Source organism: Lepisma saccharinum, chromosome 26 (genome assembly GCF_977018435.1).
Source record: "Lepisma saccharinum chromosome 26, izLepSacc3.1, whole genome shotgun sequence".
Lineage (NCBI taxonomy): Eukaryota > Metazoa > Arthropoda > Insecta > Zygentoma > Lepismatidae > Lepisma > Lepisma saccharinum.
Window position 1 is genome coordinate 37,469,871 of NC_139254.1, and position 14,119 is coordinate 37,483,989.

A 14,119-nucleotide genomic window follows, 5' to 3' on the forward strand; every position below is an offset into this window, starting at 1 on the left:
GTATCATCCCCTTCAATTAAGAGCAGATCAATCGGAACAGCAGCATCATCATCAAATGTACTGATTCTGAGAGGTGCTATCAAGCAATTGCCACGGCCAGTAGAACAAATAAATACATTAATAGATAATTGTTTGCCATTGATATCCCGGGCCTTTTTTTTCAAATTTATCAATATTCTGAACAGACATTGGATATTCTAAACCCTCCATTGCCTCATCAAAATCATTTTCATATTGTTTATAAAAAGTTATTCTCTGAGGATCCTTTGAAATTGGATACAAAGTAGCTAAAATACACCATCATCATTATTTTTTATATTAACCACGGCTTTTTTGTTTTTAATATTGGCAGGTAATGGCAAATATGTAGATCCTTGTAATGGGCTGAATTCAGAAATATTAACATAGAGCTTGTGTTGAGATCCGCATAGGCTCCATCCAGACTCTTTTCCAGCAAATTCAGAGTGTTTAATATTCAATTGTTCTATCAAACTGCTTATTATTTTGTCTAAATTTGCATTTGAATATACAGCTACAGTTTCTGTTATGTGGGGCTGTGTAAATTTTGTGCCATTTGGCTTCTTATATTGTGTAAACAATTTGAGGGACAACTTATAAGAGCCATTTTGTGCATTTAGAATTGCCTGCACATCTGGATTTATACTGTTCAAAAAATTCTTAATGTCACATTTTGGCTCTGATACAAACCGGTGATCCCTAAGTTGGCCATTAAAACTGCTATGGATAGGTGGTGCATAGCGTGGCTGCTTTGCTGGTTCAGCATTAACAGGTGTTTCATGCTTCCATTTCAGACAATATGTAGATGGTTGTGGGGGCAATGTTAATGACTGTTCATAACAAATACACTTATGCCATTTGTAATAAGCCTTGCTTAATATTTTATGGCATCTTGGACACATTTTTGTGGCCTTTCTGCATTTCTTAGGGTCACAAATATGCCGGTGTCTAGACCAATTAGAACTAGATATATTTTTATTACATTGATTGCAATATTTTTGATTTGGCATTTTTATTGTTTGTTTATATAAAATTTCTTGGTCCAAAAAAACAGAACTATGGACAATATGCCAAAACAATTATAACAGCAGTTAGTGGCTGAGCTGGTGCTTTTATTCCCAGACAACAGCAGTAACTAGGCTCTGGTGATCCCCAATATAAAATAATTTTGCTCTATTATGCTGTTGTATAACACACTTTACCAGGTTTCAGATCTGGGAGCTATCAGTTGTATATCAACTAGCAGTGAATATTCTCAAAATCTCACTTGTGGAGATATTATTTTGCCACATGTATTTCAATCTTACACATTTTACCAGGACTCAAACCCAGAGCTCTTGTTTACAAGGCAACAATATTAACACTTTGCAATCAGGGGAGGCCTCACATTTTACCAGGACTCAAACCCAGAGCTCTTGTTTACAAGGCAACAATATTAACACTTTGCAATCAGGGGAGGCCTCACATTTTACCAGGACTCAAACCCAGAGCTCTTGTTTACAAGGCAACAATATTAACACTTTGCCATCAGGGGAGGCCTCACATTTTACCAGGACTCAAACCCAGAGCTCTTGTTTACAAGGCAATAAGCCATGGGATTATATCCATATTCTATTGAGCATCAGAACCCAGGAGTTATGAGCTCTATATCAGCAAAATACAATTCAAAGTTGGACTTTGAACTGTGCAATAAATATTCTGTAAGTCTCACTCGGGTATATATTATCAGAACAAGGCAAAACCTGAATCCAATTCAGGCATATATGACAACCTGCAAGAAGCCAATGTTCTTTTTACTAAGATTTTCCCTTGGAGTCAATAACATGATGGCATGTATGGGGAATTTTCCCTGAAAGGGCACAGTGTAGATTTTATCTCATGCATGCAAGCATATAAAATCTCCCAGGCGTGCATAATTTATTGCTGGCCGGGACATGAAACTGATCAAAGATTAGAAAAAACATGAAACCAATTTGCTTGCCTGCCCTTGTCCTATTGTATTGATCTGTAAGTTGTAGAGGATGAGAATATAAGCATTTTTGCCCTAGTTTTAAGTATAGTCAAAACAATATCAAGGGGGGCATATTTTTGACAAGTTTATGGACAACAAACTGAGAGATGTAGCTTTTACACACATGAGCAAATCTGTCTGAGGGGGGTTCTTCATTTCTACACTAGAATTCAGAATTCTTTAGATTTAAATATGTACACACATGGCCGATTGGGCTATATGCCCCCTCTTGACATAGTTTTAAGTGTGGGCAAATCTGTCTATTGGGGGTTCTTCTTTTCTACACTAGGATTCAAGATTCTTGGGATTGAGAGCATATCACACTTGAAGAAATGGGGAATAAGGGCATCTTGGCATAGTTTTAAGTGTAGGCAAATCGGGCTGTTTAATCATATGAGCTCTTCTTTTCTACGCTATATGTGCGCTCATCCTATATACTTTTATACTACTCAAAGAGTTTCGATCCAACTTTTTGACAAAGTTTTGATCAGTCCAAGCTTTATATGAAGTGCAGGAAGTATAATATTTTCAGATTCAACAAAAGGTTCATTTTGTACATTCACATTTCCATTCTCCATACTTTGACGTAATGGCCAATCCTTTTTAATGAAATGAGAAGCTCTGTCTCTGCTATTCCATTCGCAGAGGAAACAGCAATATTTGGTATAGCCTTGTTGGAGTCCAGTTAAAATAGCAATGACTTTCAAATCTGCACATATTTAACATTTGTAATTTTTGTATTTAATTGATTGAAGGAGGAATTTTACTATCATACAATTCTTTCTTTTCCACAGAATGACCAATAGGGATTGACGCCAGTTGATTGCTGTTATAAAGCAGTACAGCTGTTAGACTTTATACCGATGCATATGAACAACCGCCACTCCCTACAAATGTGCTTAATGCCCATAGCCCCCAATAAACCATTAATATCACTGGAGTATATCAGATCTTCTTCGGTAGAAAAGTATTCTTCCAACTCTTTCTGACGGTCACGATTAAATGACACCTTCACATTACTAGCCAGAAAATTCCATTGTTGAGCTCTGCCTTGGCTAACCTTGTTCTGTTCTGTAAGTTTAACATTACCTGCAGGTTTGGTTTGTGTAGAAAATAAGTTACAAGTCCGGATCTGTAGATGTGGAAGGTTGTGGATCCTACGGTTAGTCTTGTGAGTCTACGGAATAGGATTCAGGGGATGTTGGAACAGGTAGTTCATTACTATGCACCACAGGATGAGTAGCAGAACGAATATTTGGAAATACAATTGTCTTCTCTTTAGTATTGGACATACGTTGTATTGGTGGGACCATACAAAAAAAAACAATCGTTTGTATGATTAGTGGGCTCCAGTCAAATCATAGGAATAGCAAATGGCATCGATGGTCTTCCGTCATTCAACCAGTCCAGCAGATTCGTGTAGCAGGTCTTACAACGGAAATGTGGAGCCCAAGTCTTATCTTCATCTCCGAATTTGCAGTATTTACCTAAATATAGATTGTAGGCTGTTCTTACAGCAGGGGTAATATTTCTCCGCTGTCCAGAAAACACAATTTGACCACAAACCTAACAGAAATTGTTAGCATTGATAATGCATTTACGTGGCATTTTTTACCAGCACTCAGAAATTTAATTAAATGCCAACCATAAACGGACCACGTAATACACAAACACGATCTTCGATAAATGCACACACTCAACCTAGTTTTATAAAGCCACAATCACGTCTGCAAAAATGATCACCTCACAAAACAATGAATAAAGAGGTTTTGTGGCTGGTCTTGAACAGTTACCCCTTTCCTTACAACAAATAAACAAAGAATAGATAAGAAAAGAAACACTCAACATTTACATCTTACAGCTATGCAATACCATATATATATAGGGAACTTCTCCAAATCAACAGTGCCCTGTAACTCAATTATAATTAGTCAATTGCGATTTTTAACGACAGTTTCGTATTTAGGGGACCAATATTGACTAGAAATTGTATATATCACTCATGTCGCATTTTGGCTGTTGACCAGTATAATTTTCGAAGTGATGAAAAATAAACGAGGACATTGCTATTTGTAAAAATGCGAGTTATTTCTTCTAACTTATTATTGTGATTAGACATTATTAATGAAAAATATCTAGAGGAGTGAACATTGCAGGACGATGTTCTCTTCCTGTGATACTGCAACAGACGAAATGTTTGTATACTGACGCAGTCTCGTGTCCAGAACAGTCTGCATCTACATTTCACATTGGTGAGCTCCTTCTACCCGCTTTTAGGAGTGTAAGCTTGTAGGGTAGTGGCTATAGTTAAAGATTGTCAACCTGATGGTGGTGGGTTCAAACCCCTCCTGTGGCAAAAAATTTTCGTAAGTTTTAGACATATCTCATTGTGTTCACTGTCCACGCCGTGTGATACGGAATGATTCAGTTTAGAATTATCGATGAGGGAGGCGAAATAATAAATTACAATATCTCCATTTCAACAAACCTAGAAGTGGGGAACAATTCTTCTAAATATTAAAATTACATTAATGTTTTTAGTGATATAATAGCAGTTAAAATCAAAGATCTTACGTGGAAGATTTTTTTCTTGCTCTGTACTCAGCTAAAAGGCATTTCGCACCGATCTAATCCATTCTTTTGAAATGCTATCGAATGATTCATGTTGATAATTTGATCAATGCATCAATTGTTGACGCCGAGACGATAGTTTCAGCAACTACCTCTTCTCTCCTCTCGTCTGCAGTCCTTTCTGTTCTTCCCTTCTCCTTCTCCATCTTCTCTCAACCCCTTCTCCTCTGCTTTTATCCCATATCGCCTTCCCCACTTTTCTCGCATCTTGTTTCCATCCCATTGTTTTCCACTCCTCTTATCTCCTCTCCTGTCTTCGAATTCAGACTCCACTGCACTAGTCTCCCTTTCGTTCTTCTCTCTTTTACTCTACTCTCCACTCCCCTCTACTCGTCTCCTCCCCTCCTCATCTCTCTTATTTGCTCCATTTTCCTCATCTCGCTTCGAATCTTTTTTCTATCATCTCACTACTTCTCCTCTCTTCGTCTATCCTCTCTTTCTTCTCACCTCTACTTTTCCTCTTCTCCTTTCGCATTCTCTTTCTCCTCTCCTTTGTCACCTTTCGTTTTCTCTCGCCTCTTTTCCTTTCTGTAGAGTCATTAGCGATGAATTACTAGAAAACATTATTTTTTTCCTTTCAGAAAGAATTTTGTCATTTGCGAAATAATAGTGATATTTTTATAATTTTATGCAATAATACTTGTATTTATTTCTTTCGCGTATTTCATAAATATCTATTGTGCATGTGGCAACCCTGAAATTGAGCCTAACTATACACGCAACCCACCAACGCCTTGCGTAAATTGGGTTGCCTAGTTTAAAATGTCGTTGTCCTAAGACTTTTGAGAGACACTGTACATGTATATGCACACAAAAGAAATATTTGCTCATATGCACATCGTAATTACAATGTATTGTCTGTTGAATAATATCTTTCGAAATTATGTCATAGTACGTTAAAATGAACACGCTGTACAGAAATATTATGTACACAAGATAAATTTTGCATTCTGTATTACTTGTCCATGCAGGTTTATCGCATCCAGAACTACTTTACGTCTTACTGTCAAATAAAGCCAGTGAGTTATATCTTCCATCACTTAAAATGTCAGTCCGACACTCCAGCAAATAAAATAGGGTCAAAATACTGTACAAATTATTGGAATGTTCCATGCTGCATATGATATGTAAAGTTGGCCTTGCGCTTTCTATTTAGTTCCAGTTATTTTACGATACATTCCCGTTTCTGTTGTTAATGGATATTTTCCACTTACATCGTAATGTCAATCTTCTGTCCAGATTTGCAAAAAATGAAAAATATTTTGCACAGATTCCCTTGTTTCTCGAAAAGTCAACATCAATTTTACTATTCGCGCCCATGCTTTGTAGCATGATGTTTTAGCCGGTGAGACTTCGTTGCCAAAATTCAGGATTCCGTCCTTGAATAAAGCTGGCCGTGGTTGAAGTCATTAGCTGTACTAACATATCCATAAAAAACAACAACTGAAATCCGGTTTTATATATATATATATATATATATATATTTCATTATTATTTACATTTCTTATTTGCCATCCGTTTTCAGTCATATTGGCTACTCGTAACGATGAGAATGAATGACAAATAGATGAAATTGATTAAGGTACAAAAACAAAAACTCAGAACGGGTGCCTAACTTCAGACCTTTCATGTAGCAAGAAAAAGGTCAAAATGTAGACAATGATGAGATGAGGATTTCAGCCACGGACCCCAATTCTCAAAATTATAATGAAAATTCCTATTTACGCTGAAGTTGTATCCAGCAGTAAAATATTATTAAAGTGTCCCTGTACAAGGGAATGAAATTAATGACATCTTCTTGTTCCTTTTGAGTGAAAAAAATAAATCGGTGACACACGAATACTTGGAAGAACAGAAAGCAGAAATTCGTTTGTACGTGTGTGTGTATCCAGTAGCGTAGCAACATATCGCGAGGTCCTGGCGAGATTAGAATGCTTTTCTTAAAGTTGAAATCTCAAGTGAATCGACAGAAACTTGCAAGGATACGTCAGCAAATTATCATATTTAAATAATAATAATAATATCAAATTACTGACGAAAATAATGTTAAATATGTCATATGCAACTGAAAAATTTACACTTGGCAGAGGTAAAATGTAGGTTTTTAAATATGTTCTTCCTACACTAGGACATAATTTAAATATCCTTAAATATGCTACACTGTTTTAAATCAAAAATGTAAAATAACAATCTTTATATAATTAGGCTATATCCTATATTATTTTTAATTCGTTTTCTTTTTTTCCTCATTTCAACATTTGTAGGATGTAAATACCACAAATCATGGAATAAGACGTAAATATCGAAGGAAGCACATGAAATGTCTGTGCTTAGTAGAGTGAGATGAAAGTTGGAGCATAAACCACAATCCTGTCTAGCGCGCCAAAATATCAAGCTATAGCTCTTAGGCACAATCGGTTTCAATATCAATAAATCTTAAACCAATAGACATTTTCTCCATACGTATGGAATCTTTGGTAAAGTCAATTGTTACAGCTAATTTGACTTTTTTTAAATTTAAATTTAGCCATTTTCATTTTCATTTTTTAAAACTTTAACAAGTTAATTTTGAGTTTCAGAACTTTGATGAAAATTGTGAATCTCATTTTGTTGTATATGTCTGAAATGTTCTTGAAGTATTAAATATTTGAAGCAATGGCGTAACAAAATCGTCAAGTTCGCACCCGCAAAAAATAAATTTAGGTCCTCCATGTATAGTCAAACTTTTCAAGAAATTTAAGTAATTACTTTGAATCACTGGTTACATTAATGACTGAATGGCTGGTCACTTACATTAAACATTATACAAGTCGAACCTCTACCTGTGAATTTTCGTGGATTTCAAGATATATTCCCTCGACATGTTTGTATTCTAAAGAAGAAAAGACAAAAACTTACATATCACTTCCCCCACGTCTCTTTACAGAAAACTGACTTCTGGGCTGCGAATGACACTATCATAACATCAATAGATCTTGACCTTTCACGTTCAATAGTGAGAATTCTGAGTCCGCTAAATTTGGTTTGAATCATACTACTCTGTAACTTCCAGTAGTTTTTCGTACGTTTCAATTTTGAGAAAGATAGTTCTTCTGTCGTGACTGTTACTTGAAGAGTAAGAAACAAACAGAAGGTGGTACAGGGAAAACTGGAAGCTAGCGTAGAGTTATCAAGGAGAAGAAACTTTGCCAAAGCACTTATGGATGTTGATGATGTGATTTAGATTTAAGCACATTCCTGAAACGTAGAACTTGATCAGGAAATTCGGAGGATAAATCATCATCGTACTCTTTACAGAGAGCAATCGCTACATCTGAAACTGTAGGAAATGAAGAAATAATTTCTATTATTATCCATGCCCATGTTGAGTTGAAACAACGCAAACGTTTAAATGCCTCACGCCTTGTTCCGTGGCGGTTTGAGGTTTGAAGTTCATGATGAACAAAAAAAGAAAAGACAAGATAAAGCGCTCTTTATTCAAGAACAGAATAAATATATAAAAATGTCTAAGCAAGTTATCCCAAATGTTTCACACGACAAATACGACAATATTTTATACTATTTTCTGGTCCCTTTAGGCTTAGTGCCCTTCCATCTATTTTGCTGGCCTATTAATTACATTTTTAGTATCAACCCCATAGGACGCGAGGCCCCTTCAAGGACGAGGCCCCGTGCAGTCACCCACTTCGCCCACCCCTTGCTGCGCCACTGTGTGTATTAATTAATTAAATATAGGTTCAATATCCCGCTTCAGCTTCTAACTCTTGCATCAACAGTGATGGACCAGAAATTTGCTAGGTTCATGTTTCGAGGAATCCGTTTATTGGATGTGTTCTACGTTACCACGCTTGGCACCGTTTCGATCTTACAAATAAAATATCGACACACACACACCAGATTTTAATAAATCTTTGTGTACTGGTTCATACTAAAAAGGAATACACACACGCAACATTTTTTTATTCTGAAGACCTCATAGCTACTGAAAAACAGGAGGCAAAAGTCTCAAAATATTGAAAGGATCGGTCATTGCCGAGGCCACAGTGGTAATATTTTTTTTCCTTAAGTGCATAGATATATGTATGTGTCGGAAAAATAGTTGATATCAAGATACCTTTGGACTGCGAGTAAGGAGAAAATCTTGAAATGCATCTAATGTTGTGCTTTTTGTGGCAGTGTCTCACGTTACTAAATTTGCATTATTACTACAATGCACTGAAATTACTAGGGCAGTGTTTTTTAATTGAACCATACTGAAAGGCTATTTAATAAAAGTAGTGCTATTTGCATCACTTTTCTTAGTAAATCTACTTTAAAAAAGTTTTATGCACATTCATATGGTCTTATTTCATGCCAAATCATAAACAAAATGAACTTTTCAACCCGGCCATATCAGGTTTTCATGAAAGTTGGTAGGTTGATAGGTTCATACTTACATTTCAAACCTCGGTGATACGCAGTATTCATACAACAGGGTTAACAAGATTATACAAATTTAAAACTTATGCTTATAATTTGAAGTAAAATAATACATAACTTTGCTTCCAAAATAAATTCCATCATTGTTCATTTTCTTTCAAGATACCGGTATTCGTGAAGGAAGAAATGCTGACAAAATAATACGTATTTATCAGTAACACTTAGAAGATCATCCAAAAATTTTCGTCGTGTTAATAATTATTTGAGGCTTTAAACTATTATCTGTAGAAGTAAACTAAATGATTCTCGTTATATTCATTGCATTTTAATTTTGAAAATATTCAAACCATATGATAATACACGTTCGAAACTGAAGCCATTAATTGATTGATTCTTTGTCTATTTTTTTTAGCTATTCTGCCAGTTTTATGCACATTCATATGGTCTTATTTCATGCCAAATCATAAAAAAAATGAACTTTTCAACCCGGCCATATCAGGTTTTCATGAAAGTTGGTAGGTTGATAGGTTCATACTTACATTTCAAACCTCGGTGATACGCAGTATTCATACAACAGGGTTAACAAGATTATACAAATTTAAAACTTATGCTTATAATTTGAAGTAAAATAATACATAACTTTGCTTCCAAAATAAATTCCATCATTGTTCATTTTCTTTCAAGATACCGGTATTCGTGAAGGAAGAAATGCTGACAAAATAATACGTATTTATCAGTAACACTTAGAAGATCATCCAAAAATTTTCGTCGTGTTAATAATTATTTGAGGCTTTAAACTATTATGTGTAGAAGTAAACTAAATGATTCTCGTTATATTCATTGCATTTTAATTTTGTAAAATATTCAAACCATATGATAATACACGTTCGAAACTGAAGCCACTAATTGATTGATTCATTGTCTTGTTTTTTTTAGCTATTCTGCCAATTTTGGCTAATCTCTAAGATGAAGATGAATGATGATATGATGAAATTGATGGACCCTCACAAAGTTTAGACCAGAATTCGAACCCGTGATGGAAGGCACGTAGCGTATGAGGATGTTAATCATGGACAATACTTACATGTTGAGCCGCATCCGAATTACTGATTAACGGCCACGCCAATGCAATTGGACCACTGATGAAGAATGAAGGATAAATGAAGTGGCATTCGTAATCGGATGCAAAGAACGCCTATATTTAAAAAAAAAACAAAAAAATTAGTAAACAAAGAGATGTATATGTGTGTTTGTATGTATGTGTATACACATACACACACACACACACATACATACTTATTTATGCATGTGTATCCATGTGTGTGTGAGTGTGCATGCAATATATTCGCTACAAATAATAACCCGTGGAGCAATAGCCCGTGAGGGCCAGGCCAACCTACAGGCTACAGACATCACTAGCACCTACCGAGGTGGGAGATCATCCAACCAATTATGAGGTGACGTGTGGTCAGCACGGCGAACACCCAGTCTTTACAGATCTCCGTGACCGGGTTACGATACTAATTTGTAGCTCCCTAATTTCTTCACGATGGTGGATAGCCACCGGTCCTATACCGTGGCCGAAATCTCAGGAAAAAAGTTTTGTGGTCCCCCCACCCAGGAGACTCGAAACTGGGCCCTCTCCGTAGTCGGACCACAAAGCATGCCGCATTACACCGCACTGCCAACTTGCGGGACTATTCGCTAATAGTCGTATTATATATGATATGTTTATAGTTTTGTTTTCTCATTAGCTAATATGGTCGAATCAAGACAATAAACACATTTTATATATTCCAAGGCAGATGGAAATAACGTTGAGCAAGTCTTACGATTTCACAACTCAACTCTCGAGGATCAAATGATTTATGTGTTTTCTTCTGGCAAAATTCCACTTTAATAAGGCAAGTCAGTCTAGATAGTTCAATTATATATTTAATGACATGGGATATTACAAGACAAATATATATATATATATATATATATATACAGGGTGTCGCAAAACTCTTTCAACAACGCTTGGGTGCTGGTAGATATAAAAAAACAAGTAACTTTTCCCTATAAAGTTTACCTCGAAAGCGCTTAGTTTCTGCGCTATAAGCGCTTAAAGTCTATCCTGTACGTATGCAACCCAACCCAGCAAAAGCTTGCTCTGACATAACTAGCAGGGGCGCGTGGCAGGGTTGCCACTAACGTTCCTCTTTAAGAGAGACGACTTAAAAGCAACAACTTGGTAGTCTTCCCTGAGCAAAATCCAAAACATTAATGGTACTTGCGATGTTGTAAGAAGCATTGACAGTATTTATAAACTGACCAAGACAAATAATGGGCAGACTGAAATTCAAGATTACTCATTCTAAAATATCTCCATAATTGATTGATTGATTTGGTTTATTTTAATTCTCTTTTCTGCCACCTTTGGCTAATCGTGAATATGAGGATGATATGATGAAATAACAAATGACACAAATGTCTAGACCAGGATTTAAACCCGAGACACCCGGCACCGTAGCGAGCTGTGCTAACCACATCACCACGGAATGTTTCGTGTATCATGCAATATCAACAATTGCAAGGAACACGTGAGATAGAGGAAATCCACGAACGAACAAATGTAAGCATGATGTGTTTGCTGCCTCGTTTCGAACACGCAGACTGAAATGTAGAAATTTTCAGCGAAAAATGAAGGCTCAACCAGGACTCGAACCCGGGTTATTACATTTTTTCTAATCGTGACGATGAGGATGAGGAGGCTTGCCAACTTTAAACAATCAAATTCATGGAGATTTCTCTACAGCCTTCAAACCCTGTATGTTATCCTTCAGATGACTACACTCCGTCTCGGCTATCTCTGGAGCGGACGAACGAAAAAAAAAGTCTCTGCGCAAGTAGTGACGCAATACGGCTCCACCAATGAACACGTGAGAGGAACGGGATTGCGCGGAGGGGGAAAGCGACTGCGGTTACCAGCTTTCCCAGCAGCGTGTACTGCTTCGCTCTGCCCACTCGATTTCTTCCCCTTCTCTACCGCTATCTGCGGCCTTGATCCGGAGATAACTGGGACAGGGTGTAATGTCCTGAATATGAACTATTACGTATATTTATTTTCCTGTAGTTTACGGTTATTACAAGCATAAAAAAAAAGTTTTTATTATCCACTCATAATAACCGTAAACTACAGGAAAATAACTTTACAATGCGTACATACAAGAAAATGTATTAGTAAATACGAGGACAAAAGATCCGGTGACATTTTTGTCCAGGTCGGAACTCGTGTCCGGAACATTCGGTAGAGAGATCATGTGTTGATTACTAAACGTACTCAGTCACCGAAGTGGCTCAAGAATATTCATCTCCCGGAGATATTTCTTTCTTTTCAGCCTGCTTTTTATAACGAACTCGATTGCAATAGCGCTAGTTCACAATTTTCTAATAAATAAATAAATTGTAATAACATTACAGTCTGCTTGTTCGAAACGAGGCAGCAAACACATCATGCTTACATTTGTTCGTTCGTGGATTTCCCCTATATCACGTGTCCCTTGCAATTGTTGATATTGCATGATACACGAAACGTTCCGTGGTGATGTGGTTAGCATAGCTCGCTACGGCGCCAGGTGTCTCGGGTTTAAATCCTGGTCTAGACATTGGTGTCATTTGTTATTTCATCATATCATCCTCATCTTCGCGATTAGCCAAAGGTGGCAGAAAAGCGAATTAAAGTAAACCAAATCAATCAATCAATTATGGAGATATTTTAGAATGAGTAATCTTGAATTTCTGTCTGCCCATTATTTGTCTTGGTCAGTTTATAAATACTGTCAATGCTTCTTACAACATCGCAAGTACCATTAATGTTTTGGATTTTGCTCAGGGAAGACTACCAAGTTGTTGTTTTTAAGTCGTCTCTCTTAAAGAGGAACGCTAGTGGCAACCCTGCCACGCGCCCCTGCTAGTTATGTCAGAGCAAGCGTTTGCTGTGTTGGGTTGCATACGTACAGGATAGACTTTACGCTCTTATAGCGCAGAAACTAAGCGCTTTCGAGGTAAACTTTATAGGGAAAAGTTACTTGTTTTTCTGATATCTACCAGCTCCCAAGCGTTGTTGAAAGAGTTTTGCGACACCCTATATATATATATATATATATATATTAAATATTTATGCGCTTGTGTATTATGAACGTTGAATGGTTTACCAAAATTATAAAAATTATAACTTTTCGTTAAGGGACTCAGAAGATCTTATGGGCCATAACAGAATGAAATATTTTATTCTTCTGCATGAGTGATGTTAGGAATACTTTATTTTTTCTGTCATTGAGATGAAAAAGTAGTGTGAAAAAATGCGATTTCGTAATGCCACTGACACGGGGATAGACCGTTCCTTTCTGAAGGTCTGCTTCCGTGAAAAGATCTAATTTCTGAAGTGACAGGAGATCTGTGTTTTAGTGTTAGTTTCAGGAAACCATTCTTGAAATTTGTTAAGTTTCCTTACAAAGTGCATCTGACGATCCATCAAGAAATCCAAAAATGAATAACAGCTTCCCCACGAAAAACTGTGTACTGCTTGTGTTGTTGCATGATAATAAAGGAGTCAGGGGTTCTTTAGCGGGTGGAGGGACATAGTGGTTCGGGCCATACCTTTTGTTGGTCGCGCACGGTCTCTAGTTTCGGGTGCATGATTTTAATGTCGTCGTTTATCAATGATTTTATTGCCAAAACACTCCCTCTGCCTATTTGAGTTTCTAACCTTCATCGTTTACGCAACTATTTTGTTCTCTGTGTTATTAAAATCATCGAGCAGCAAGGGGGGGAGGGGTCTGAGTCCATGCACGATTATAGGCGTACTTAGTGTTTACTGAAAACCCGATGTGCTGTTCCGTGCCCGACTAACGAAGAGTGCACTTTTAATTATTTTTATATAATTTTAATTTTTATAGTTTTATAAAATCTCAATTTTTGCATTATGGAACATATTTGACACACCCGGTCTCTGGCACAATGCGCAACCATCGACGTAACTCTTTTTTTTTTTTTTTT

General features: G+C 36.6%; 1 protein-coding gene across 1 annotated transcript in view; it reads right to left on the minus strand.

Moving 5' to 3' along the window:
- Nucleotides 1–14,119, minus strand: part of LOC145979536 (clavesin-1-like) — a 130,745-nt gene that overhangs the window by 54,376 nt on the left and 62,250 nt on the right. Inside the window, exon 6 of the mRNA XM_083112500.1 lies at nucleotides 10,164–10,274. Within this exon, the coding sequence (XP_082968626.1) occupies nucleotides 10,164–10,274 (111 nt within the window). The remainder of the gene's footprint in view (nucleotides 1–10,163; nucleotides 10,275–14,119) is intronic.